The sequence below is a fragment of the Kockovaella imperatae genome (genome assembly GCF_002102565.1).
Source record: "Kockovaella imperatae strain NRRL Y-17943 chromosome Unknown BD324scaffold_1, whole genome shotgun sequence".
Lineage (NCBI taxonomy): Eukaryota > Fungi > Basidiomycota > Tremellomycetes > Tremellales > Cuniculitremaceae > Kockovaella > Kockovaella imperatae.
In genome coordinates, this window is record NW_019028941.1 from 429,651 (window position 1) to 453,009 (window position 23,359).

A 23,359-nucleotide genomic window follows, 5' to 3' on the forward strand; every position below is an offset into this window, starting at 1 on the left:
ATATGTCTGAGCCATCAAGAGCAGGGGCTTACGAGTCAAAGGATTCTTGAACCTCGACACGCTAACGAGCAAGAATCCAGTCTGGCCTTTTTTCTGTAAGGGAGGCGAGAAAGGATTTCAGCATGCTCCAGACTCACTCTGGCTGGGGTTCTTAAAAGCCATACGTCGTAAGAGAGTTTGTATCCTGATCAGCGGTGTAGATATTCCGCCTCGTCGCAGTCTTGCACACAAAGGCCTGGGCATTGGTGAGGCATAGTATGCATGCTTGATCAGCTTCGTCCTGCTGAAGTGCTACCTCTGCCCAGCCCACTAGGGCCAGCAAAGAAGTATCAGGCTTCTTAGCAGATACAACTAATTAGTCCACACGTTGCACAGTTCGCAATGCAATAAGCACAGTCAGCTAAAGCGAGCACGGTCAAGCAAGTACCGGCTCCTGCGTATTTGAGACACGTTCCTGTGCTGGACAGGCAGCTGGCAGACGTTCCACCTGGCTCATCGCTCGTAGCACTGGAAGGTTCTTCGTAGTTCATTTGACGAATGGAGGCTGAGTACCCAGTGGAATTGGTCTCCCCACCCGCTTGGGTCAATGTGCCACCAGTGGATCGTGATTCCTCAGCGGGCCGATCTGGCGACACCGACGATTCGTCTGCTGAGTAACTATTGGTCGGATCGTCTACCCCATGGATGGAAACCACAGGACTCACCTTCCCTGGAATTCGCTGTCACATTCAGCGCCTCCGCTCACGGTACGAAAAAAGGCTTACGTTCAGCGGCATTAGTCTCTGTGCCTCCTGAGTCGTCTATGGATCGCGTGGGGATACTGCCGGACGTGTTCATTGTCTAACAGCGTCGGATGAAAAAGATGTTGCGTGTTGGTGAGAGGAACTGTGGGGAGAATAGTTCTGTGTAGCTCCCCATACACGAACCTCGCATTTTATAGCCTTTCTTGCTGTTTCTAACCCTTAGCTCATTGGCCTACAAAGGTTCCCGCTGTACACTCACACGGTGGTGGCATTTCGTCAACCTTTGTCCGTTGGAGATTCACCGTCAGAAAATGGATTATGAAAGGTTCGACCTCCACGTAGAGAATCGATTGAGTGTCATCAAATGGTTTCCAGGAGCTGATGAAGGCCGTTCATACTCACATGAGACGCCATAAGAGGCTTTGTCCTGTCGAAGCTCCGGAGGCTATGGGGAAAAGAAGCGTATCGCAGTGGCAGTGCCACATAATCGAGCGGAGTGCTCGTTTTCTAACTGTACAAGAGCGAGCCAACGGGACTACAAGCACCAGTCATGGCCCGTACTGAGACTCAAATACACCGCAAGAGTCCTCATTGCGGGATCATAGATTGTAGTGGCGCTTAAATCCCACGGGAGTCTGTCGCCTCTCCTCTAGGTCGATCGCTTTTCCATTGCAGCTACTACACAATGCTGAACGCACCAACATTGTGTGTACCTTGCAATGGCTCGGACGCGCCGTGTGAACATGCGTAGCTCATGGTCTCCTAAGGGTACGATTGTAGGCGTTGTGATCTTCCTCCCTCGGATCCCTTAGTGCAGCATTCCATGTGCCTCCAGTCGATGATTTGGGTAGTCCTCCAATAATGCATCGCAATTCGGCCCGGTGAATGATGATACTCGTACAGAAACCGATGCCTCCCCTTTATAACAAGATGTGACGATACGTCAACGTTTCACCTTCCCTGGGCCGGACTTGAACTTGTTGCCTTTCTTCTTCTTCGGCAACCCAGCTTGAACCACATCATCATCCCTGTCCTGATCATCATTTTCCCATCCTCGCCCACGCTTGCCCTTGTCCCGGCCTCTCTTCCCACCACTTCCACCCGTGCCTTGTTCTCGCATTTCTATCGCAGCTTCTCGATTCGCTTGGGCGACAGTGTCCGACAGTACCGCCACTGCCTCTTTGTCCACGTCAAAGGAGACCATCTTTTTGCCAATCGCAGCTTCTATGCGTTGTAGGATCTCGACGTCGTATTGTGTGACTAGGGTGATAGACTTGCCTGCTCTTCCAGCTCGTGCGGTACGACCCACTCGATGAACGTAGTCTTTCGAATTCGTCGGCATGTCATAGTTCTGAGTCTGTCAGCGAAAGACCCGGCTACCCCTGAGATGGTCAACTCACGATGACTAGGTCGACAAGTGGAATATCCAAACCACGACTGGCTACATCCGTAGCGACTAGCACGCTCCTCCCTCCACTCTTGAACTTGTTCAAACTGGCCAGCCGCATGGACTGCGACATTTGACCATGCAGAGGGATGGCTGGGAAACCGAGTCTCCGAAGTATCAACGACAAACGCTGAGCATCGTGGACTGTGCGGGTGAAGATAATCATGGAGGAGGAGGAAAGCTCATTGGTGAGGTAGAGGAGGTGAGCGTCCTTGTGTTTGAGCGGAAGAAGGAGGTAGTGCTGCAGCAGAGTTGACACTGTCGAGTACCTAGTTCAGTGTGAGTTGTGGTTCACTCAAGTTGATTGCTCAACTGACTTTGAAGCGACTTCTACTCTGACAGGCTTTGACAAACTCGCCCGCTGAAGCTTGGCGACCTTTGTAGTCATCGTCGCAGAAAATAGGTATGTGTTTCGCTCCTTTGGGATCACTTTAAGAATCTTGTCGATGATGGGTCCAAAGTCCATATCCAGCAATCTATCCGCTTCGTCCATCACCTGAGCATATGAGCACGTATGTGCCGAAGTGGAGTAATTGGACTTACGAGATACTTCAACCCACGAAGTGAGAAGCCTTTGGTGTTCTCCAAATGATCCATCAAACGTCCAGGTGTCGCAACGATGATGTGAGGTCGCTTGGACAAGGCGATCGATTGAGACATCATGTCCATACCTCCCACGATGGTTGCGGCGCGGACGCCGATAGCGGAGCCGAGGGCGGTGACCTGCTGGGAAATCTGATACGCCAGCTCTCTGTATGTTATCAGGCGTATGTCCACCGGCTATCTTCCGACTCACCTCGTCGGCGCCAGGATGAGCGCAAAGAACGGTTGTGGTTTCTCCCACAAACTTTGCAAGATCGGCAGACTAAATGCTGCTGTCTTTCCACTCCCCGTCTGAGCGAGGCCAATGACATCTCGCCCTTCTAGCGCATGAGGTATAGACTCCACCTGGATCTCTGTAGGCGCTTTGAACCCCAAAGCTGCACATGATTCGCACAATTGAGGTATCACTCCGAGGGAAGCAAATGTGCGAGAGGTAGTGATCACTGACGAGTCATTCGCTCCACTTTGAGATCCATCTACAGATGGATCAGGTGATCTAGATGGTGATCTGGACGGTCCAGCTTCAGATTCAGAGTCTGACATGGTGTATATGAGCGTATATGAACTGTCGATGCAGGATGCACACCTGTTGATGATCTTCCACTACGACTTTTCCCAAAAAAAAAATCCTCCTCAGCTCCGTTGAGCGGCGAATCTAGCCAAAAACCACGTGTAATATTTATATCCGTTTGATTTTCTGATTTAATCCCCCGCGACTGATTAATTCTCGTCATTCAACGCCCAGCCTCCTCTTCTCAACATTCAACATTGACTATCGCTCATGTCCAGGGAGAAACTGATGGTAGCAACCACGCAGCTGCCCTAGCAGATCATAAGAAGCTACAGAAAGGCTCAGAGGCCCTCCCAATGACCTGCTATCTCTCTTGACACTCACTCGACTGTCCATTATATCATCTCCCCCGTCCGGCCAGACAGCTCAGCTTTCACTTAACTTCGGCACCTCCTACATCTCCGACATCATGGCGATACCTCGACGATCAGCCACCGCATGCGGTCCATCAGTGACGTTCTCAGGAGGAGGTTATGCGGACATAGCAGAACTTGATAAGTACAAACTGGTCTCCAACATTGGCAAAGGCAGCTTTGGCGTGATTAGCAAGGTCCAAAGGATCGAAGATGGCAAGGTGGGTCGAATGCGTCAGAGTGTTGGGAAACTTGGTGTTTTTCACCTTGATATAGGTAGCATCCTCTTCGCCCACACATTCCGAGCCTCCAACTTGACGATGCTGACCTGAATCTAGGAATTCGCCATGAAACAACTGGACTACTCAAAGTTGACTGATAAAGACCGCCGGCAAATCTTGGCGGAAGTGTGAGTCTGCTCTGCCAATGTCTCGAAGCTCACATTTCGTAGCGCTATTCTGGAGTCCCTCAAACACCGGAACATCGTCCAGCTGGTTCAGAAGATCAAGGACCCCAAGAACGAGCGAATCTACATCGTTATGGAGGTGAGTGTCATCCACTCTGTGAAGCTTCTCACCTGACGCACTTAATTAGTACTGCACCTCGGGTGATCTAGGCACGATGATACGGAAGGCTCAGAAATCTGGGCAGCCTCTGAACGAAGATCGTATTTGGAATATCTTCCTTCAAATCACCCTCGCTCTCCATCACTGCCATTGGCCAGCTGAACGCCCGTCATCTGCTCGTCAATCTGGCAGAACGAGCACCGCTGCTGCGGACAACGTACCCAGGTATCAGGTCCTTCATCGAGATTTGAAACCAGAGAATAGTGAGCTGCCTGCCACAGCCTGAACTATATTCGGATTATCGCTGATCAGACGTAGTTTTCCTGTCTGACGAGTTTGTAAAGCTGGGTGACTTTGGACTCAGCAAGGATATGGGTAACTCGGCATTCACCAGCACTTATGTCGGCGTAAGTTCCATAGTATGTTTCGACCTTGGCTGACATCTGATAGACCCCCCTGTACATGCCCCCCGAGATTCTGGCTGAGAACCGATACGACACAAAATCAGATATATGGAGTCTCGGCTGTGTCGTTTTCGAGATGTGTGCCCTGTCGTGAGTCGCCAGATCCTCCGAATAATTTTCACTCACAACTCTCCAAGGTCTCCATTTTCTACCGCTCAAACTCAGGCCGAGCTCATAGCAATGGTCAAGTCTGGCCGACTGCCACCTCTACCGTCGTCGATATCACCGGAATTAACGCAGGTTGTCAAGGCGATGCTGACGCTAAATGTGAGTCTTCTCATATGACCACTATTTTTGCGTCTCTGATCAGCTGTGTAGCCCGCTAAACGCCCGACAACCAAGGATCTACTGGAGCTGAGCGAAATGAAGATGCACAGAAAGCTATTCACTGTGCAGAATCAGTGGGTCACGCTCATGTTGATTCTGGCTGATTTCTTTTCCAGGGCTGCTCTTATTGTGTCCCGGCGTGAAGAGCTGAGACAGCTTGAGGAGCGCCTGAAAGCACGAGCTGCTAGTTTGGACGAGAAGGAGAAACATCTTGCAGCTATGGAAGCCAGTCTGTTGGCTCGTGCTCACGAGCTCGGAACAAGGGAAGAAGAGACTCGAGAGACCAAGCGTCGTCTCAATGCGGCCGCTGAACAATTGCGAGATCACTGGGATCGAATGAGGGAGGAAAATGATCGGACACGAGATTCCCTTGGAATGCCCATGTTGGGAGCAAGCGATGCGCCCTCTATGTCACGACGGGGCTCTTTAGCTCCAAGCAGACCGGCAATAGAAGAACGTAATTCCGCACCAGTCATCTCCGCCACTGGCCGCCACTCCAAGGCCGCCGTACAGTCGACCATTAGCGCCTACGATGATACTCCATCAAAGATCCCGTTCTTGTCCAACGCTTCTGGTCACTCAGGTGATCGACCAGGATCTCGAGCAGCGACGCCACTGCGACGTAATGCCACCAAGTCAATGGGCAATCTCGGCTCGCAGTATCGTATGGATCAAGCACGCCACGAAGGCACACCCGCGCGTCAGGTCCTGCCTCATTTCGGAGCCAAGCAGAGATCCAGTATCGGCAGTCCGTCTGATGTTCGGATGGACCAAGACATCTCCATGGCATCGCCGGCTTCCTCAGCATTCATGTCTCCTGTGCCTTACATGCCCCGACCAAGGCGATCTTCCATCGCCCCAAGTGCATATTCGACGCAATCATCATCGCGACCACCGTCCACCTCTACGTCCACAGATTCGATTACATCCGCTGATCACACCGAAAACGATCGTCGATCGCATGAATCCAATGAGAACGTCCCTGTCGTCCCGCCGACCATGATTCCTGGACCTGCGAGCTTTGTCTATCGAGAAGCAGCTACTCCAGCAAAATGGGGCGCAGAAGATCCCGATCTGCCATCCCCATTCATTCGGCGCATGCCTACTGCTCCGGCTCGATTGCAACAGAATGGAGACCAATACGTTCAGCAAGGGATCATTCCTACTCGTCAACCTCTAGGCAGTATTGACGTCCAGCCGTCCGTCGGAGTTGGCATAGGACATATCACTGGGAACAAGAAGGCTCCTCCTCGAAGTCGATCCGGGACTTTGCATCAACAAGTCTTGAAGAGCAATGCGGCGAGGACAAGTGAAGGAGCAACGGGGAGGAACAGAATCAGTGTAGCGAGATGAGCTGGGAGACATGAGTGCGAGAGTGGAGTCTTGTATGTAGTACGTTGTATAATTCATGGGACATTGGTCGTTTTCGGACCTGGCTTTTTTTTTTTTTTTCCTTCACGGTGGCATGCAATCTGCTTTTCATGTTGGTTCATTGTCGTCGCGCAAGTCGCGGTGTTACGGGACTCTAGACAATGTGATCTGACCTGGATGCTCACTCAAGCCTTCACTACAAACGCAGCCCCGCTACCCGACTTCAAGGCCTCCAAACTTGCCTCGCGGATGCGTTCAAGATATGCTGATAGCCTGTATGGGTCACCTCCTGACCTGCCAAAGAACTCTTGATAGACATGGTACTCCTCCGCCGCGACGACCTTGCTGAGGTCCAAAGCACGTTGTAGGAGGATCGGTTGATGTGCTTTGTGCGCAACGAGGAGATCGTGTAAGCGGACAGTGAGATCAGGGACGAAGATCTGGCGGATTCGCTCGAGCTCTTTCATGCGTTGTTGCTCTGCTCGCTGATGAGCTGATAGTTACGTTGAGGAGGAGGAGATCTCGACTCACCCGCTGTTCCCACCAGGTCGAAGCGGAACCAATCGCATGTAAGCAGTGTCACAGTCGCATTCTCCGTCTTGTCAATGGCAGTGATAAGGCTTTTGCGCCAGTTGAAATGCTCTGTTTTCGTTGCGCTGAAGTATAATCAGACGATGCTCAGGCAGATAATCCTGAAACTTACGTGGCTTTGGGCGATCTCGCTAGCACCTCGTCCACTAAGTCATGACAGGCATAGACGTTGAATAGCTGTTGGAAGTGATCGTGCTCGAGAGCATGTAGTTCTCCGTCTTCATCCTCAGCGATGGTTGAGATGCCAGCTGGTAGAGACCGGAAAAGGGATTGAGCGGCGTGTGTTTGTCCCAGGGCTTTTGGAAGGCAGAGTCAGCGTAATCCACTGTTTGCCTGCGATTTCCCACGTACCCAGAAAATAACGAGCAACTGCGTTGGACTGAACTAAAGCCTCGTCCGCTGTATCCGGTACCATTGTGAGCCATTCCAATGATCGTATCAAGAAGACATCACGTTCGTCCAGTCCTGTTCGCAAATGAGTCGGATCTGGCTGGTCGCCTCTCAGTGCGGGTATGGACTGGGCTAGAGTCAGCCATGACCATCGACATTAATCCGAGATACTCACAGCAAAGGCCTCCTGAAGAATCATTCGGACTGTTTGCGTCACAATGACAGCAATATCGAGATTATGCAGCTTGGCTCGATTCAAAGCCTCATACTTTGCCTCTCGGGTTGCATTGGGATCCATACCTGAAACTTGTAAGTATCTCCGCCGCACCCATTGGCAGCTTCCTACTCACCTCGCAAGAACCTCGCGTAGCTCTCCTCGCCGCTGCCTTCTCGTAGACAAGCGGCGTACATCGCCACAAGACTGTCATTGCCTTCGAGTCTGAGGATAGACAAGTATTTCTCCAGAATGAGATTCGCTGCACCATCTGGTACAGGCTGACCTAGCGTGCGGAGTAGAAGGACAAGGTGACTGAAGAAACGAACGAGCGGAGCGATCAACCTAAAGCGCATGATCAGCCTTCAATGATAATCGAGCGCCCAGCTTAACTCACTCCGGAGCCATGACCGTATCGATCTCCGGCAAACGCGTGGCAAATTGATCCAGCAAGAGATCCGCTCTACCCTGAATGACCATTCTCTGAGCTACGCGGTACGGATCCAGAGACGACGAGCTGATGAGTCAGCTAAACTTCCACACTGTCCCACTCACTGGATATCTTCGCGACCAAAATCATCTAGACGAGCGAAAATATCATCAATCCCTCCTTGGATGACTTGGGATCCATCATCCACTCCCAGAACCTGTTCTTGTTGCTCCCAGAACCCAGCCAGATCTTTCCACTTCTGGTCTAGGCGCGATTCCATCATTGCTTGACTGTGTGCCCAGAGGTGGTCTTCCCACGTCTCGCAGGCGGGTAAAAGGGTCGGAAGGTGTGTTATGAGCGCGCCGTAGAGTCGCCTTTCAGCAGTGCTCAACGTTGGCTAGAGAATGAGCGTTGATATGCCCGCGAATCGGCTCACATTAGTCGCTATCGCTCTACAGCTTTTCTTCCACAAATTTCTCGTCCTGTTGCCCTCAAGCGGGCCGGTTGTGGAATCTTGAGCTGTAGTGAATCCGTCAAACCAGTCCGATCTTCACTGAGTCATTACTCACTCATCCCTCCCATGCTCCATCGCCTTCCGCCCATCAAGGAAGCAGCCCGCCATGGTTCACCGCCTTCCTCACAGATTTTCAACGCCTGATCCAGCTCTCCATGCCGAACGAGATCCCACAATGTCTCGAGCAGAGGTACCTGATACGTCTGATCTTCACCCGCAAGGTGTGATCCATGAGGGTCTCGGAGAGTAAAATCAGGATCGAGGGACGGGTTCTGACGATGTGTCGCAGAGAGCATTGTCGCTTTGGCCCGCCGAATTGTTGCAGGAAGGTATCCGTGACGCGCTTCGAGAGGAGGTGCTTGATCCAGTAAAGTACGGGTCTGCAAGTGGTCCACTAGCATCTGTTCATAGTCAGTCTAAGTTCAGGCTGGCTGCAACCGCCTCACTGCTAGGAGACTGAGCTCGGAATCCTCATTGACCATGTATTGGGTCAACTCTTCAGGAGAGGAATATGGATTTTGAGCGAGATGAGCTTTGGCGGATACACGGACGAAAGCCGGATCCGCACGATGTAGACGAACGCTGTCACGAGTCAATGTCCTGCAGCGTCTACCTTTTCGCTAAGGCTTACTCGTACACTGCTCTGACCAGCTGCCATGTCCGATGTTCGTTCATTAAGGCATCTTTTAGATCGTCGGTCATTTCTCCATCGTCGCTAGCTGCCAGCTCGCGAAGCAGCCTGTGAGTAGTCAGAGATATAATGATTCTGGCCAGATCCATTTGACTCACGCCTGCTCCAGCGTTCCCATGAGAGAGGTCACTAATCCTCCCTCCTCGTCCAAAACCACATCGTATCGTATTGGAGTATCGAGCTGAGCGCTCGACGGTCCAGCTTCGGCATACTGTTCATGATATGAGGAGAACACTTTTGCAAAGGACTGAGATGCAGATAAGTGAGAAGATGGAGCAGCTGCCATATTGACCATGGTTGAGCGAGACAGCCTAACACAACCAGTCCAAGAATGTTGCAATTGACGTCGAGGTTCAACAAAAACGCGAGCTTGAATCTCGCCACGTGGTTTCATCTCGGAGCCCCACATTTTCCCATTTCCGGCAGAATTGGCTTGCCAGCCGGCAACTCCCTGTCGACGCCGCATCATCACCCCAGATTCATGTTCATGTTCATTTGAATCATTCATTCTTCCACGTCGACAAGGATGCTCGTTCCCGCTGCTGCTGCTGCTTTGGCACTACCTTTCACTCTGGCTGCTCCCGCAGCTAGATCATTGGTCTTTCAGCATGATTCCAACATCCCCATCGCCAAGCCAGACATCATCTCGCAAAGCTCGTACGACTGGTCTATGGATCTGAACGAGCTACGTTTGGTCCAGTTTGCAGAGGATGAGCTGGCAGTGTGAGTAGCCTTGCATTGCGCTGGATCTGCTGATCGAATCACACAGCTGGATCACTGAACATGATAAGATCCGAGCCAGAGCCGACGGCAAAAACTTTATGGATATTACGGATACTCCCTCGCTCGGGTTCTCCTCGTTCCTCTCCGGAGCACTGGTGAAGAACGAGTATCCGGCACCTGGAAATCACTCCAAGGCGATCAAAGAGATCAACAAGAATCTCGACGTATCGAGCATGCGAAGTTTCCTGAAGGAGTTCACCGGCTTCAGGACGCGATACTACCGTTCAGATACTGGCAAGCAATCCCAGCAGTTCCTCATGTCGACACTTCAGAAGCTGTCATCTCACCACAAGGGCGTTGAGATCTCTGAATTTGCCCATACCTGGACACAGAGCTCCATTATCGCTCGATTCAATCCATCTTCGGAGGATCTCAAGTCGGCTCCGGTCGTCATTCTTGGCGCTCACCAAGATTCTACTAATGCTTGGCCTTTCCTGCCTGCGCCAGGGGCAGATGATGATGGATCAGGAACGACGTCCATGCTTGAAGCTTTCCGCGCTTTGGCAACTGCGAATTTCACGCCTTCTCGACCTGTCGAATTCCACTTTTATTCTGCTGAAGAAGGTGGATTACTCGGTTCGCAAGCCGTTGCGAAGGATTACGAGGACAGGGGCGTCAAGGTCCGAGGGATGATGCACATGGACATGACGGCTTGGGTGAAGAAAGGTACAGAGGAAGTTGCTGCGATCATGGAGGACAACACAGACCCAGCTCTGACAGACTTTGTTGAGGCTTTGATTGTGGAGTATCGTAAGTTGCGGGATTGGCACGTCTGCTGACAAGCTTCAGTGAGCATTCCCGCCGCTCGGACCAAATGTGGCTATGCTTGCTCGGACCATGCGTCGTTCACCAAGGCAGGATACCAAGCTGCTTGCGCGTAAGTTGATCATGCGACGACTGAGTATAAGCTGATGTGTCTCCAGGTCGGAAAGCACTTTCGACAACATCAACCACAACATCCACTCCACACAGGACACCATCGACCACCCTGAGTTCTCCTTCAGTCATATGAAAGAGTGAGTTACATCCCACCTTCATCGCTCATTCTGTGAGATTCTCCAAACTTGCCGTGGCCTTTGCGGTCGAATTGGGCTCCAAATGAAGAGCAGCATGAACGGACACTATTGTATCAGTCTCCCCACTCGGCATCGTCTGGCATGTATAATGATATAAAGGCTGCAACAAGTCCACGATATGCTACAGACGAAGAATCCTCAAAATGTAGAGAATGTCACGCCAAAGACTTGTTGGACGCTAGAACTCTCGTTTGATATAGGGGTGATCTCTACTGATTTCGAGACGTGTTTCGAAGCGAGGTTCAGGCAGATATTGCGAGTGCGACGATTATCCAGTCCAGTGGAGATTCTCAGGCGAATATGTCAGATGTAGGGGATGTTGAGCAAGGTCTATCGGCCATGCCGCCTGCCGTCCGTTCCGGAGGTGTTCCTGAGGCTGACGTGCTGTAGTTGCGTGGTGCATGTCAGGTTGGCTCGTTCGAGGACAATCTCCATATTCATCGGTATAGGCGCTCAGGGGCTGGCAGCTTGTACCCATTTGGGCATTTTGAGGTAGTCCGGTGATCTGGAGACCCTGATGTGATCCATTGTGCGTGGGAGTTAGGTATGTTCTCCTCCATCCTTGTTCTCTGACTGGATCGCCGGCTTGTTCATACCACGATTGCTGGTACTGAACTCGCAGCCGAGACACCGCGGAAGAACGCCAAGTTTCAAACGGGGTCTCGAGGGATAACGAGTTGACTGCAAAACCGTCCTGCCTGGTCGAGGAAGGCGACAGCGCATATCGACTGGTCTCCCGCAGGGCTGCGGCAGCGGCAAAGGTGGAGAACCCAGGAGGGTCGACAGATGAGCTTTCGGTTTGTGGACGTGAGATAGGGCCCACTGACGGTGTGAGAGGAGTTGGTGGGATCACCTTGTCGACGAGGATAGGCGAGTCGGAGGATCGAAGGATCAGAAGAGATATGGCAAAGTAACTCGAGTCAAGCTGTTCCAGCTCTCTCAGGCAACCTTCGAGTGCTCCTCCGAGGTGGATGCGGACGTTGAAAAGCGCGTACGTCCCGTCATTTCGTACGACCCTAACATTCTCGTTCGGAAATGGCGCAACCATGCCCTGGGCAGGAACTCGAAGCCTGAGGTCGTCGAGCTGTGTCAACGCGGCCTGCGCTTGGCGACTGGTCCGAAGTCTGGCGGGGCCATCCAAGGGGTTCGTCAGTGCCATCTGATGATGCTTCATCTGGGGCCAGTCATCAGGGAAGACAAGTTCTTGGAGAGGTATGTTGATGAATTCGTGAGGGTGAAATCCGGTGAGGTGATAGCAGGGATCAGTGGCTCTGAGGATCTTGAAGTCTGTTGTGGTGAAAAGCTCGAACGACTCGAGAAGGCTAGGGTAGTCGAAGCCTGACTCGAATCCAGTTGGTGTAAATACATCTCTTTCCAAACATGCTGTCAAACTACTCGAATCAACGCTTGGAGACCGTGTACTGGATCGCTTCAGCTTTCTTGGTCGACCACGCTTCAACTGCTAACTTAGGGTCAGTCACGACTTGCACGGCATCAAACTGCAACTCACCGGTGCGTCCTCGCAATCATCGGTTTTGCCCAGCTTGATGCATCGTCCGCAAGGCCGAGACGCCTCACATGCCAAGTGAGATCTCTTGCATGGTGTACAGGCTGAAGGCGTTGAGACCCTTCTTGGAAACGAGCTGAAGTTGAGCTGAGAAGGAGGACCAGGTGTGAGAGTGGACGAAGTCGTAGATCCTGATGGTCGATCTGATAAGCCCATTGAGGTCCAACTGACTGACTTGTGTTCAGCGCCTTTCAAGAATTGGGAAACTCCAGATCCTCGACGTATACTACACGGCGTGATATGGTACGCGCAAGGCGTCGTTTGAGGGCGATCGGGAGTATGTATATGTGTCAGATGTTAGTATGTTGACAAACTATACGATCGAAGATGATGAAAAGGTCAGCAAAAAGTTGGCGGGTGGAAAGGAGTCTGCATCCCTTTGAGACGTCAGTGCAAGCGAGCGGCCTTCCCTTTGGGTATTCATCCCGTTCGAGAGCAGTAACTTCAGGCTGACATGACAAAGAGTGGACTTGACGAGGTGGCGAAGTGTGTCTAGCGATCCTGGACTCGGACCTTCTGTCTCCATGGAGATCTCGGATTGACAATGATACTCGATAATTAACCTGGTCCAAATCCAACGGCAGGTCGGGTATGGTTGGGAATGTGGCGGAAGACGTGACAAAAGGGTCGCTTCGCCATTCACATTTCTGCTGCAGACGATGGGCTCGCACGCTAGGAGAGAGTCTAACGGGTCCTTCGCGTTAACGCCAGCTGTGAAGAAGCTCTAGAACGGGACAAGTTACATCTCCAGATGCTTTTGATTTGAGCTAAGGCGTTGCGCGACCCTCAATCATCCAATCACTTAAGGGAAAGGTTGAAGGAGGCCGTTTTGGCACTGTCTTGCTACTTCTGTATCTACCAAGGAACTCTTCCCATCTTTCCTGGCTCTCCATATGGAGCATATGCGGCGAGAAATTCACCGTTCGGTCCGTGTTCATCGACCGTGGCCAGCTCGACAATCCCTATGGCTGAATCAGGCGTAGTCCCGAAACCCTGGTATCCGTTCAGGGCAGTGGCTGAGGCGTCAGCAGTGATATCGAATTCGACCCACCTGGATACCCTGGACAGACGAGATTGACTTTGATCGCCGGGTTCAACTTTGGCAGCTGCTTGCTGTACGACAGTGCTGCCATGTCTGATCTATCAGGCACTCAAACGCGTCTAGACTCACTGAGAGCTGCCTTGCTTGATGCATATGCGAAAAAGTAGTGATTGAATGCGTCTGGCTTGTCGGCAGACTCAAATGTACCGATCGTGGTCGAGACGAAGACCAAGCGAGGGGCTTTGGACTGGAGTAGAAGAGGAGCGAGCGCATCTGAGTGGTGAGCCGTAGGATCCAACGCTCGGCTCACTAGTCAGTTCGATGGCCCCGAAAACGTTGGTGCGGAAGATCGCTTCCAGGTCATCATGTGTCGTATCAATTGCTCTCAAGCCTTCAGTCAAGCTATAGTCTTTCCACCCTTTCAACGCTTCGATTCCTTTGTCATAGGTGGATGCCAGGGAGATCCCAGCGCAGTTTACCAACACGTCCAGAGCTCCCGTCTGCTTCTTCACCTCGTCTGCGCATGCCTTGACAGATTCCGGCTTGGTCAAGTCGAGCTCGACTACGTGGACGTTGTTGACCTCATGCTTTGTCTTAAGCACTTCAGAGACTTTCCTCCCCGCATCTATGGAACGAGTAGGGAGAATGAGGTCATATCCTTTGGCACCGAGCTGTCGGGCGACTTCGAAGCCTGACCCACGAGCATCAGCGAGAAGGGTCGTTGGCTGTGCACTCATTACCTATGGTATCTTCACGGCTGGCGCCAGTGATCAGAGCGATTGGCATGGTGGAGAGGCGTTGGGAGGTGCGCTTTTGGGAGTAGGTGGTTCTGGCGGTGAATCGAAGAGATCGGATGCCACATATACGCATTGAGTGCCAAGGGTATTGGATCATGCCATGACAAAGCCAGATCTCAGATCTCGGAATGATGCATGCATGGGGAATCGGTTGAGACGCATTGATATACATAAGCGCACACTGACAAAGCAAATAGAGCATGTCATGACAAATCATCTACGCCACCCGACTAATTCCAGAGCCGGACGATTCACATTCCTGAAGCCAATTGTGCCGATCAAAGAGTAGAGAACGGTCTACATGCCGAAGCTCGCCGGGATGACACCCTGAGTCGCAAAGCCAGGCCCGTCCTCCCAGTCATCCATCAGCTGTGGCGTTGCAGCCCTTCTATGGCATGAACGTGCGAACGCAGTGATCTGGCGGAACGATACTGCCTATCGACTGAACGTCTCCAGAGTGGCCTTTGTAGTCAGCCTGCGGCTTGACGTTCATCGAGAGCGAAGATGATGTGAGCTACAAGAGTAATCCCGTAGGGAGTAGCCTCTCTTCCGTGTCAATGAATCCTGTCCACCTTTGGACTGTGAAGTCGGCTCGCTGACCAGCAATGTCTGAGGCCCCCATCTGAACATCCGCTGACAAGCAATCGCTTCCTTGCCTCGCAATCCAAGGTAGTATGGTCTCAGGAGAAAAGCCATTGGCGGATGTGAGCTCAGATGCTGCCAATGACCTGTAAGTAGCTTCCCTTGAGGGGATTGAACGCCTACATAATCAACCATTGAACCGTAATTTTCGATCTTCGCTGGTCCAATGGTTAGGATTTCCGCTTTTCAGACATTGAGCGCGGACGGTCGGAGTTCGATTCTCCGGCGGAGAAGCCCCTTTTTTTTCTCACTGATAGAGAGATCACTGTAGAGCTCGTTCTTGAGCTGTATTGAAAGAATGTCTCGTGAGACGTCGTAGAAGAGTTGGATATCTTGGCAAGTTTTTGGCCAGCTGGATACAATGCGGTCCATCAGAATCGACGTCAAGCTACTGAAGATGGGCGCAGACGCCCGGCAATAAGAAAGGATATGCTGACTGCACTTGAGAGGGTAGCTCTTGAAAAGGTTGCTCTTAGGAGGGTTGCTCTTGTCTGTCTGATTGTTGCCGAGCAGAGTTTACTTGAATCTAGACTCAGAGACTAACTTGCTCCGATTTAGTCAAGACGAGCAGATGATGACCGGATGAGAATGCCATGTACTGCACACATTTCAAAGATTCTGGCGTGTCGATACTTGACAGAAGACTGTGACAAAGATTTCCCCAAGGGTCTTGTCAATGTCATTCCGTAACATTGCTATAGCTGTCAAGCAGACTTTGCCTGAGCCATATATTGTTTATAGGGTATTATTGCCACATTTCAACTCTTTAACCAGTTCCACACGAACACCGGAGAGGGAATGACTCGTTCATCGCAACCAGTCTCTAGTCTCAAGGAGAACCAAGGTATAGTATGCCGTACGATTAGCCAGTGAGACACACGAGCTACAGTCACTAACGGACAGGATGCTCTGAATGTTGCGGTCCATCAATTGTGTAGAAGTTGCCCTTGCATCGGCGTCCTCCGCCTCGCAGCCACTCAGCATTGAATTGCTTCCAGAGGCTGATCACCCGCATCATCGCAATTGACGCATTTCATCAAGTCTTCTGTTCTCGCAACCTCTTGGACATCTCTCTCAATACCTCTGTTGATCCTCTCAATTTGTTCCTAAGGGCTTCTCTCCATGGCTCCTCCATCCCTCTTATCTATACAATCTCGCCTCACGACGACCTCTTCGCTTCTCCTCGAACGATCTCGAGTCATCTCTCTCAACCTTGCACCTTCAGCATCTTCGACTTCGCAGATCGTCCGGAATCTCACAACTATCAAGAACGACCTCGAGAAGTTAGCAGACGAATCAGATATCGAAGCTTCGGGCCTCAGCGTAGGAGGAAAGGGCAAAAGGGCGAACGGTGGGATAAAGGAGGCAGTGGAGAGATACGATAATCTAGTCGAAATGTTGAGGGACAGTGATGATATGGGGAAGGAGAGAGCAAAAGGCTTGGCCAGGAAGCAGAGGTAAGCCAAATTAGGTACCGCTGAGCTCATGATTAGACCGCTATCGCCCCAACCTCAGGTCTCGGTTCCGCCATCGATCCCTCGCGTCAGTATTGAGCCACCGACACCAGCTGTCGACGCACCTTTCCGGGATTTCCCAGACGATGATCGAGGAGAGGGAGGGAGTAGATCATCCAGTCCACCTGGCAAGACGCCGCATGAGCTATTATCTGAACAACAAATGATGATGGATGGTGAGGCGCTTTGACTTTCAGCGTTGCTAATCTATCAGACCAAGATGAACGCCTGAACCTCTTATCGTCGTCAATTGGGCGTCAGAACCACCTCTCTGTGCAGATCGGTGACGAGCTGGATATCCATCACGAGCTCTTGGAGGACACAGATGCAGCTATGGACCGAACACAGGAACGATTACACAGGGCAAAGAAACGCTTAGACAAGGTTGCTTCGGATGCAAGACAACACGGTAGGTCAAATTCGTCTGTTCGCAGCTCACTATCAGGTTCTACCCTCACAATTGTCGGCCTCATATTCATCCTCTTGATCCTGATCATCGTCTTCAAGACATAGTGTTGTATGGCAATGCATGTACCACCAGACAACGACGAGAATGTGTTACATGTGTGTATTGACGTGTTCCTGAAGTGTCAGCGAGCTCTCTCGCACTACCGCTCACCTCTTCTGCCTCTGCTTTGCGCTCCTCGACCTCTTGTTTGAGCTTGTCTTGATCCTTGACCTTCTTGTCGTGTTCGTGCATCGATACGTCCTGCATTCGTTTCACAGCCATCATGCCCAAGACCGCTTTGCGGACTAAAGGTGTGGTGAGCGGGGTCCTCCCAAATGAACCTACAAGTCTTCTTGCCATCGAACGCTGCTTTGACGTTGGGTAGCAGATCGACATGGTCGACCTCTGTGTGTAGCCATTGGTGATCCAGTAATTGGGAAGCGGTCGGGCGATTTGTCGGATCGATGGTAAGGCAATCTCGGACGAATTGCTTGGCAGTCTCGGAAACACCTGCCCAGTACTCGGCCTGAGCTATGAGCTCAATTCTAAGATGGGTGTCCTCACTGGCTCGAATTTGTAGTCTCCTGCACAGATCGCCTGCATCTCTTCATACTGTGAATCTCTGTCAAACGGTGTGTATCCGCAGAGCAGAAAGTATGTGATGACTCCAATGGCCCAGATATCTACCGGTTTACCATGACCAGCTTTGCGGAAGATTTCAGGCGCCATGTAGCCGGGTGTCTGGCTGTCAGAGAGTGCGGCCAGGGGTCTGCTCACTCCACACGTAGTGGTTAAAATTGAAAAGTTGTCCTCGTCAAGCACTTTCGAAAGCTGGGCAATTAGTATCAATTGATCCGTTCCGACTCACTCCGAAGTCTGCCAACATCAACTCTGCGTCCTCAGCTTTGCTCTTGAACAAGATGTTTTCCGGTTTCAAGTCTAGCCGGTGAGTTCTGCCCAATTCGGGGGTTCCTACCTCTGTGAACGATCCCCTGATCATGCAAATACTTTACAGCAGATGTCACTGTCCGTACGATGCCCGCCGCATCCCTGAAAGTTAGCGCGGGGAAGTCTGGCATGGTCTCACTTCTCGTAATAGCTCCCTCTCTGGCATATCCTGTCGAATAATTCTCCGCCGGTACAGAGGTCAAATACAAGCTGGGCATCAGCGTTGAGAGCGAATCCCGCTCACATAGAGATTGTGAGTCGTCTCGAAAAAGTCATGCAGGGATACAATGTTTTTGTGGCCCGCAGACACGCGTTTCAGGACATTGATCTCATTCCGGACCTAGCGATATCAACCGGCAGAACGTATGAACGTATGAGAGTCTCACCATGTGCTCTCTGCCGACAAGGAACTTCTTGTTCAAGACTTTACAAGCAAAATACTCTCCGGTCTGCGCAGAGCCATCAGGATCTCTCTTACCAAGGTAAAACTGTGACTGACCGTTATATGCACACATTCTTTGACAACGGCACTGGCACATTAGACATTTTCCAAGCAGCTAGACCCACTATGTTCCACTGTGGAGGATCAGCTTTCGGATCACTTCATTGCTCACCTCCCCAAAGTCTTTCCTGTCTTGTACTGTGCCGAATATTGGTCAATTGATCACTTGATTAAGAACGGTGACGTACCTGACAGGGAACCGTCTGAGGCGCCATGCTGGACTCTCAGGAATGACAAGATTGATAGTTCAAAGCTGTATGAGATCCCGAGACCGGATTGAATGGGCTCAAATGTCTATGTATAGATGTGAACAATGGCATGAATGGTGCAATCAAAGGGCCGAAGGGGAACTGACTGACTTGAATGGCGATAGCCGGAAATCCACCGTGGAAAAGTTGGCTGTATCCGTCGATGATCGGCACTGGTAGCGGCGAGCTCATCTCCCAGCTTGAGCCATATCGTGCTATGAAATGAGGCATAGATCATGCGGATCTTGACATGGAACGTCGTGAGTAGATATCTCAATTAATTGATCAAGCTCACCTCTTGTAGAACCTCTTGGGATCATGCCTCAACTATCACCCGTGAGCTCATTCTTTAGCGATCCTCCGCACTCGTTTGACAAGAGCAGGTTCTCCCAAATGGAGAAACGGAATGTGGAGGGTCTGTTGGATGAGCTTCACGCAGACATATTATGTTTTCAAGGTACATCCATGTCGTAGTCTCAGCGCTGATAAGGCAGAACACAAGACTCGCCGTGATAAGCTAGAGAAGGACATGGCATGCCCAGGACCTTACGATGCATTCTGGACGTTCAATCGAAAGAATACGGGATACTCTGGAGTCTGTACCTATGTTGATTCGAGGGTCTGTGTGCCTCTCAAAGCCGAGGAAGGGATCACTGGTCTCCTGTTAGACGACAAGGGCGGTACGATGAAATCTCCTTGGACGCCAGAGGAGCGAATAGGCGATTACGGAGAGATTGACGAGCTGGACTTTGATGATGAAGTGGATGGTACGGCATTTGATCCGAAGCGCCTCGACGTAGAAGGCAGAGCTGTAGTCTGTGACTTTGGGTGAGTCGCCTTGGCACTGGCAACCGCTGATCATACAGCCTGTTTGTCCTGTTCAACCTGTATTGTCCGAATGAGACGAATGACGCGAGGAGGCCATTCAAGATGAATTTTCTCAAAGTTTTACAACATCGGGTCCGGACCCTACAGAAATCTGGTCGCGAAGTGATTATCGCTGGAGACATCAATATCATGCGAGCGCCCATCGATTCGGGCGAAGGAGGTATTAAAACATCCGCCGAACAGCATTATGAACACCCTGCGAGGGTCATCCTGAATGACTGGTGTGCCCCAAAGGGGCCGATGGTCGACGTCGTCAGAGAAAGTTGGCCAGATAGAGAAGACATGTTTACCTGTTGGAATACAAAGCTCGATGCTAGGTGAGCGACTCGTCGAGGGTGACATACTGACTTGAATAGGTCGGCAAATTACGGATCTAGGATTGATCTCATTCTCTGTACGCCTGGCCTCCGACCATGGATCAAAGGCGGCGATATACAGGCGAAAGTGTACGGATCAGATCATTGTCCGGTGTATATCGATTTGCATGATTCCATCACGATGGAGGATGGCACCATCCAATACCTCAGAGACATGCTCAATCCTCCTGATCGACCACCGACAACAGCAGTATGCTACCCTACTGATCCACCTCGAATCGCCCCTGAACCTCCTAGATTCGCTACGAAATTCTACGACAACTTTTCAGGTCGTCAAAAGACGCTGAAGAGTTTCTTCAGTGGTGCGGTAAAGCGCCCCTCTGAACCGAAGGACGATCTGTCTGCTGCAGACAAGGACAACGGACCGCCATCCCCGGTCAAGTCGGACGTTGTCACCTCCTCTCCAGGCACTGTCTCTGCCCCAGTCGCCGCTCCGGCTCCGGATCCGATCACAACTCCCTTCGGTATCGCTCGTGTGGCATTCAACGTCATCGACAGCCGGGCCGGACCTTCGCGGCCGAAACCAGTCGATCTGACTGAGGAAACGAACAATAACTCTGTATTACCACCAAAGAAACGTACAAAGTCTGGCGGACAAGCCAAGCTGTCCTCTTTCTTTAATCCCCCGCCATCAGCCAAGAGGAAATCCAGCAATGATGTCCCAACCCTCGCAAATGGTGCAGACAAACGATTTGAAACTCCTTCCCCGTCACTGCCACAAACGCAACAATCAAATTCCGCACGCACCGCCAGCTTCGATCCTGATGAAGACGCTCTGATAGCTCAAGCAATCGCAGAGGCTGACGAAGAGAAGGCTTCTCAGCGAGCTGAGAAGAATGCTCAAGCTGCTCCGATCTGGGCCAATGTATTTGCGAAGAAGTTGCCTCCCTTGTGCTCTGTTCATCAGAGACCATGTAAGGATTACAGTGAGTCTTGAGGTCCCGTTCCGAGGCTAGTACGCTTACCTGTGCGATGCAGTCGTCAAGATTCCGGGCCCAAATAAGGGCAAAAGATTTTGGCTGTGTTCACTGTGAGTCCTAATCCGTGTCGCGTAGCTAATTGTCAGGCCGGTCGGTGCTGGCTATGACACTGGACGATCGAAACGACCTCGTCAGGATGTCAATCCCGAATATCGATGTGATTTGTAGGTCGAGAAGACCTGAATGACCGCTAATGACAGCTTTCTCTGGGACAAGGCAAACTCTCGAAAAGAGGCACCAACTGTATCAAAGAGTTCATGATCGGACCTTCAAATGTTGTATCATACCCATACGCATGTACGTTATGCATTCTGATCACATCGACAATCTAAGTCAATTCTGCTTCCTTTTTCTTTGCCCGCTTAGATGAGGGTTCCATCCTCGGCTCGACGACCGTAAGACTCCTGTGGAAAAATCAGGACCTATTACATCACCCTCTCGATCCACTTACTCCAAGCTTGGGCTTGTTGTCGAGGATCTTGTCGAGCTCTGCCATGATCTCAGGGGTGAGCTTAGGAATGACATCGAGAGCCTTGACATTCTCCTTGATTTGCTCGGGCTGATCGGTGAGCATGGATTACAGTTGGGTCTATCTTACCTTTGTGGCTCCGAGCTAGGGAAACGCCGTCAGTTGTTTTTCTAAGATATCTACATTCATCGGCACTCACAATGACATTGGACGCGTTGGGGTGCTTCAGGACCCAAGCAAGAGCCAAGTTGGAGACGTTGGTGCCCAACTTCTCGGCAATCTTTGTGACTTGTCTGACGTGCTCCAGCTGAGCCTTTCCTTCCTCAGTCTCGAATCGCTTTGCGTTGTCCTTGTGTCGGGAGTCGGATGGAACGCCATCATTGTATTTTCCGGTAAGGATACCTCCGGCAAGAGCAGAGAAAACGGTACTGAGGGGGTTGAGCGCATGTGGTACTCCGTCTACGCACCTTCCATAGTTCTCGTACTTCCACAGAGGCTCGAGCCTGGACTCAAAGTTCTCTCGAGAAAGCATGTTGTACTGACATTGGTCGGCAATGGGCGCAATCATGTTGAGTCTGCGAGCAATCTCGATAGCTTGCTGGATTTGCACTGCGGGACACTGTAAGCGGGGCGATCGGAAGTCAAGTAGGAGACACACTTGGAGTCCATTCAGAAGTTCCCCAGTAGAATGCCTTGCCAGCTGGGCAAAGGTCAGTAGGGCCGTTGTGGAGTGGACTCACTGTCAATGACGTGGTTAAACGCTCGAACCGTCTGCAAGTCAGTTTCATTGTCACATTTCTGCTCACCTCCTCCATGGGAACGGTGACATCGGGTCGGTGAGCAAAGACAATGTCGACTGAATCTTGTCAGTCTCATGGAGAAAGGGCGGGAGACTGACCATAGTCGAGCTGCAGGTTCTCCAGACTCTTGTTGAGGCCCTCGACGATGTGCTTTCTGTGCATCTTGTCAAAAGAGAATCAAGGCTAATCATGATCAGGACAAGCCTCACCGGCTCAATCCTCTGGTGTTGTGTCTGCTCTTCCGCTCAGTGCCAAAGAAGATCTTAGTGGTAACGATGATGTCTCGTCGGTCCTAGCCACAATCATTAGCGCTCTGATGATACACCTCTGATGATACACAGAGATTAGGACAACCAACCCAGCCTAACTCCTTGATGGCGGCTCCCATCTCCTTTTCACTCTGAAAAGCTGTCAGCAAGAGTCCGTGCATGGGTTCGAGGGCTGAATACTCACTTCACCAGAGTTGTAAGCTTCCGCATTCTGTCACATCGTCAGCTTTGTAGCTATTTGCCACGGAGAACGCACGTCAAACATGTTGATACCTGTCCGATTCGTCAGCATCATATCGAAAGGACCTCCTGAAATTCACTCACCATTCTCGAAAGCAGTTTTCATGAGCTCCTTGACGATGTCTCCCTTCTGCTCGTATCCAACGCTACCGCATTCCATCAGAACAGCAACAAGTCCAGACAGATCGCACGACTCACGTCAACCATCCCCCGTAACTGAAAACGGGGACTCGCTGAAGGCATTCAGTAAGACCTATACCCATCACATGCTCGTCAGACTTACGAGACCGGAGTTTCCGAGGTTTCGGAAGATCATGTTCTTGGGCTCAAATTCGACAGACATGATGGAGGTGATGTACTTATCTGTTGCTTCGTAAGATGGGTCTAAGTCTATGCCAGGATGTAAAGAAGGTGAGATGTAGAAGTCGATGGAGCGCCTCTCTCTCCACTTGACGTTTTTGTTCTCGACCTCCACCTTCCTCCACCCCTTCGGC

The 23,359-nt window shown here is 51.3% G+C and overlaps 10 protein-coding genes and 1 non-coding gene across 11 annotated transcripts; 5 read left to right on the forward strand and 6 right to left on the reverse strand.

Annotated features, from left to right (window-relative positions):
* Positions 1-1,593: 1,593 nt before the first annotated feature.
* On the reverse strand, positions 1,594-3,395 carry BD324DRAFT_596174 (ATP-dependent rRNA helicase RRP3). The gene is made up of 5 exons (XM_022013859.1): positions 2,987-3,395; positions 2,734-2,941; positions 2,508-2,686; positions 2,144-2,459; positions 1,594-2,094 (listed from the first exon to the last, which is right to left on the reverse strand). The coding sequence occupies exons 1-5, from the start codon at positions 3,334-3,336 to the stop codon at positions 1,687-1,689; spliced, it is 1,461 nt and encodes a 486-aa protein (XP_021874309.1). The 5' UTR covers positions 3,337-3,395; the 3' UTR covers positions 1,594-1,686.
* Positions 3,396-3,549: 154 nt separating this feature from the next.
* Positions 3,550-6,554, forward strand: BD324DRAFT_596176 (kinase-like domain-containing protein). Its single transcript, XM_022013860.1, has 9 exons — positions 3,550-3,938; positions 4,056-4,126; positions 4,169-4,262; positions 4,312-4,546; positions 4,602-4,690; positions 4,734-4,837; positions 4,885-5,014; positions 5,066-5,148; positions 5,191-6,554. Exons 1-9 carry the CDS (start codon positions 3,774-3,776, stop codon positions 6,425-6,427), a joined length of 2,208 nt encoding a protein of 735 aa, XP_021874310.1. The 5' UTR covers positions 3,550-3,773; the 3' UTR covers positions 6,428-6,554.
* A 76-nt stretch (positions 6,555-6,630) lies between these two features.
* Positions 6,631-9,561, reverse strand: BD324DRAFT_574730 (nuclear pore protein 84/107; the record flags this gene model as incomplete). The annotated part of the gene is made up of 13 exons (XM_022013083.1): positions 6,631-6,930; positions 6,990-7,101; positions 7,149-7,332; positions 7,388-7,553; positions 7,602-7,726; positions 7,777-7,985; positions 8,038-8,157; positions 8,196-8,467; positions 8,507-8,589; positions 8,640-8,985; positions 9,031-9,166; positions 9,216-9,350; positions 9,374-9,561. 13 exons carry the CDS (start codon positions 9,559-9,561, stop codon positions 6,631-6,633), a joined length of 2,376 nt encoding a protein of 791 aa, XP_021874311.1.
* Positions 9,562-9,741: 180 nt separating this feature from the next.
* BD324DRAFT_611586 (hypothetical protein) lies at positions 9,742-11,252 on the forward strand. Its single transcript, XM_022014283.1, has 5 exons — positions 9,742-9,998; positions 10,045-10,808; positions 10,848-10,935; positions 10,982-11,074; positions 11,112-11,252. The coding sequence occupies exons 1-5, from the start codon at positions 9,802-9,804 to the stop codon at positions 11,158-11,160; spliced, it is 1,191 nt and encodes a 396-aa protein (XP_021874312.1). The 5' UTR covers positions 9,742-9,801; the 3' UTR covers positions 11,161-11,252.
* BD324DRAFT_678080 (hypothetical protein) lies at positions 11,253-13,275 on the reverse strand. The gene is made up of 2 exons (XM_022018972.1): positions 12,645-13,275; positions 11,253-12,596 (listed from the first exon to the last, which is right to left on the reverse strand). Exons 1-2 carry the CDS (start codon positions 12,855-12,857, stop codon positions 11,403-11,405), a joined length of 1,407 nt encoding a protein of 468 aa, XP_021874313.1. The 5' UTR covers positions 12,858-13,275; the 3' UTR covers positions 11,253-11,402.
* A 146-nt stretch (positions 13,276-13,421) lies between these two features.
* Positions 13,422-14,667, reverse strand: BD324DRAFT_611591 (hypothetical protein). The gene is made up of 5 exons (XM_022014284.1): positions 14,484-14,667; positions 14,054-14,434; positions 13,873-14,016; positions 13,753-13,836; positions 13,422-13,717 (listed from the first exon to the last, which is right to left on the reverse strand). Exons 1-5 carry the CDS (start codon positions 14,635-14,637, stop codon positions 13,557-13,559), a joined length of 924 nt encoding a protein of 307 aa, XP_021874314.1. The 5' UTR covers positions 14,638-14,667; the 3' UTR covers positions 13,422-13,556.
* A 667-nt stretch (positions 14,668-15,334) lies between these two features.
* On the forward strand, positions 15,335-15,415 carry BD324DRAFT_t1. The gene has a single exon. It is a non-coding gene; the product is annotated as a tRNA-Glu (tRNA).
* Positions 15,416-16,304: 889 nt separating this feature from the next.
* On the forward strand, positions 16,305-17,209 carry BD324DRAFT_647555 (hypothetical protein; the record flags this gene model as incomplete). Its single annotated transcript, XM_022017681.1, has 4 exons — positions 16,305-16,639; positions 16,676-16,872; positions 16,911-17,105; positions 17,142-17,209. The coding sequence occupies 4 exons, from the start codon at positions 16,305-16,307 to the stop codon at positions 17,207-17,209; spliced, it is 795 nt and encodes a 264-aa protein (XP_021874315.1).
* A 4-nt stretch (positions 17,210-17,213) lies between these two features.
* BD324DRAFT_611602 (calmodulin-dependent protein kinase) lies at positions 17,214-18,914 on the reverse strand. The gene is made up of 14 exons (XM_022014285.1): positions 18,783-18,914; positions 18,707-18,732; positions 18,660-18,668; positions 18,592-18,622; positions 18,479-18,541; positions 18,337-18,432; positions 18,232-18,302; positions 18,121-18,194; positions 18,013-18,083; positions 17,922-17,975; positions 17,709-17,885; positions 17,490-17,670; positions 17,316-17,449; positions 17,214-17,278 (listed from the first exon to the last, which is right to left on the reverse strand). Exons 1-14 carry the CDS (start codon positions 18,807-18,809, stop codon positions 17,255-17,257), a joined length of 1,038 nt encoding a protein of 345 aa, XP_021874316.1. The 5' UTR covers positions 18,810-18,914; the 3' UTR covers positions 17,214-17,254.
* Positions 18,915-19,036: 122 nt separating this feature from the next.
* BD324DRAFT_611603 (Endonuclease/exonuclease/phosphatase) lies at positions 19,037-21,378 on the forward strand. The gene is made up of 9 exons (XM_022014286.1): positions 19,037-19,102; positions 19,147-19,178; positions 19,226-19,299; positions 19,337-19,670; positions 19,709-20,047; positions 20,087-21,033; positions 21,086-21,137; positions 21,174-21,251; positions 21,288-21,378. The coding sequence occupies exons 1-9, from the start codon at positions 19,079-19,081 to the stop codon at positions 21,346-21,348; spliced, it is 1,941 nt and encodes a 646-aa protein (XP_021874317.1). The 5' UTR covers positions 19,037-19,078; the 3' UTR covers positions 21,349-21,378.
* BD324DRAFT_611606 (putative voltage-gated potassium channel beta-2 subunit) lies at positions 21,379-23,320 on the reverse strand. Its single transcript, XM_022014287.1, has 16 exons — positions 23,149-23,320; positions 23,064-23,098; positions 22,950-23,011; positions 22,882-22,898; positions 22,810-22,836; positions 22,715-22,756; positions 22,566-22,648; positions 22,455-22,510; positions 22,363-22,412; positions 22,297-22,327; positions 22,215-22,256; positions 22,024-22,165; positions 21,756-21,984; positions 21,686-21,700; positions 21,539-21,646; positions 21,379-21,491 (listed from the first exon to the last, which is right to left on the reverse strand). Exons 1-16 carry the CDS (start codon positions 23,206-23,208, stop codon positions 21,450-21,452), a joined length of 1,041 nt encoding a protein of 346 aa, XP_021874318.1. The 5' UTR covers positions 23,209-23,320; the 3' UTR covers positions 21,379-21,449.
* Between the last annotated feature and the right edge of the window lie 39 nt (positions 23,321-23,359).

Excerpts from the sequence above, each read along its gene's own strand:
- BD324DRAFT_596174 (XM_022013859.1), bottom strand. The coding sequence starts at position 3,336 with ATGTCAGACTCTGAATCTGAAGCTGGACCGTCCAGATCACCATCTAGA. Across the intron at positions 2,942-2,986 it reads CTCATCCTGGCGCCGACGAG|AGAGCTGGCGTATCAGATTT; the intron begins GTGAGTCGGAAG and ends GATAACATACAG. Across the intron at positions 2,687-2,733 it reads TTCGTGGGTTGAAGTATCTC|GTGATGGACGAAGCGGATAG; the intron begins GTAAGTCCAATT and ends TCATATGCTCAG.
- BD324DRAFT_596176 (XM_022013860.1), top strand. The coding sequence starts at position 3,774 with ATGGCGATACCTCGACGATCAGCCACCGCATGCGGTCCATCAGTGACG. Across the intron at positions 5,015-5,065 it reads AGGCGATGCTGACGCTAAAT|CCCGCTAAACGCCCGACAAC; the intron begins GTGAGTCTTCTC and ends TCAGCTGTGTAG. Across the intron at positions 5,149-5,190 it reads CTATTCACTGTGCAGAATCA|GGCTGCTCTTATTGTGTCCC; the intron begins GTGGGTCACGCT and ends TTTCTTTTCCAG.
- BD324DRAFT_611586 (XM_022014283.1), top strand. The coding sequence starts at position 9,802 with ATGCTCGTTCCCGCTGCTGCTGCTGCTTTGGCACTACCTTTCACTCTG. Across the intron at positions 10,809-10,847 it reads GGCTTTGATTGTGGAGTATC|TGAGCATTCCCGCCGCTCGG; the intron begins GTAAGTTGCGGG and ends GACAAGCTTCAG. Across the intron at positions 10,936-10,981 it reads GGATACCAAGCTGCTTGCGC|GTCGGAAAGCACTTTCGACA; the intron begins GTAAGTTGATCA and ends ATGTGTCTCCAG.
- BD324DRAFT_678080 (XM_022018972.1), bottom strand. The coding sequence starts at position 12,857 with ATGGGCTTATCAGATCGACCATCAGGATCTACGACTTCGTCCACTCTC. Across the intron at positions 12,597-12,644 it reads ATGATTGCGAGGACGCACCG|CAGTTGAAGCGTGGTCGACC; the intron begins GTGAGTTGCAGT and ends ACCCTAAGTTAG.
- BD324DRAFT_611591 (XM_022014284.1), bottom strand. The coding sequence starts at position 14,637 with ATGATCCAATACCCTTGGCACTCAATGCGTATATGTGGCATCCGATCT. Across the intron at positions 14,017-14,053 it reads CGGGGCCATCGAACTGACTA|ATGCGCTCGCTCCTCTTCTA; the intron begins GTGAGCCGAGCG and ends CTCACCACTCAG. Across the intron at positions 13,718-13,752 it reads CGTCTGTCCAGGGTATCCAG|CCACTGCCCTGAACGGATAC; the intron begins GTGGGTCGAATT and ends CTGACGCCTCAG.
- BD324DRAFT_611602 (XM_022014285.1), bottom strand. The coding sequence starts at position 18,809 with ATGGCGCCTCAGACGGTTCCCTGTCAG. Across the intron at positions 18,195-18,231 it reads AGAGGGAGCTATTACGAGAA|GGATGCGGCGGGCATCGTAC; the intron begins GTGAGACCATGC and ends GCTAACTTTCAG. Across the intron at positions 17,450-17,489 it reads GTTCGATGGCAAGAAGACTT|TCCGCAAAGCGGTCTTGGGC; the intron begins GTAGGTTCATTT and ends CCACACCTTTAG.
- BD324DRAFT_611603 (XM_022014286.1), top strand. The coding sequence starts at position 19,079 with ATGCGGATCTTGACATGGAACGTC. Across the intron at positions 19,300-19,336 it reads AGACATATTATGTTTTCAAG|AACACAAGACTCGCCGTGAT; the intron begins GTACATCCATGT and ends CTGATAAGGCAG. Across the intron at positions 20,048-20,086 it reads AATACAAAGCTCGATGCTAG|GTCGGCAAATTACGGATCTA; the intron begins GTGAGCGACTCG and ends TGACTTGAATAG.
- BD324DRAFT_611606 (XM_022014287.1), bottom strand. The coding sequence starts at position 23,208 with ATGTCTGTCGAATTTGAGCCCAAGAACATGATCTTCCGAAACCTCGGA. Across the intron at positions 22,649-22,714 it reads CCATCAAGGAGTTAGGCTGG|GACCGACGAGACATCATCGT; the intron begins GTTGGTTGTCCT and ends GATTGTGGCTAG. Across the intron at positions 22,166-22,214 it reads AACTTCTGAATGGACTCCAA|TGCAAATCCAGCAAGCTATC; the intron begins GTGTGTCTCCTA and ends AGTGTCCCGCAG.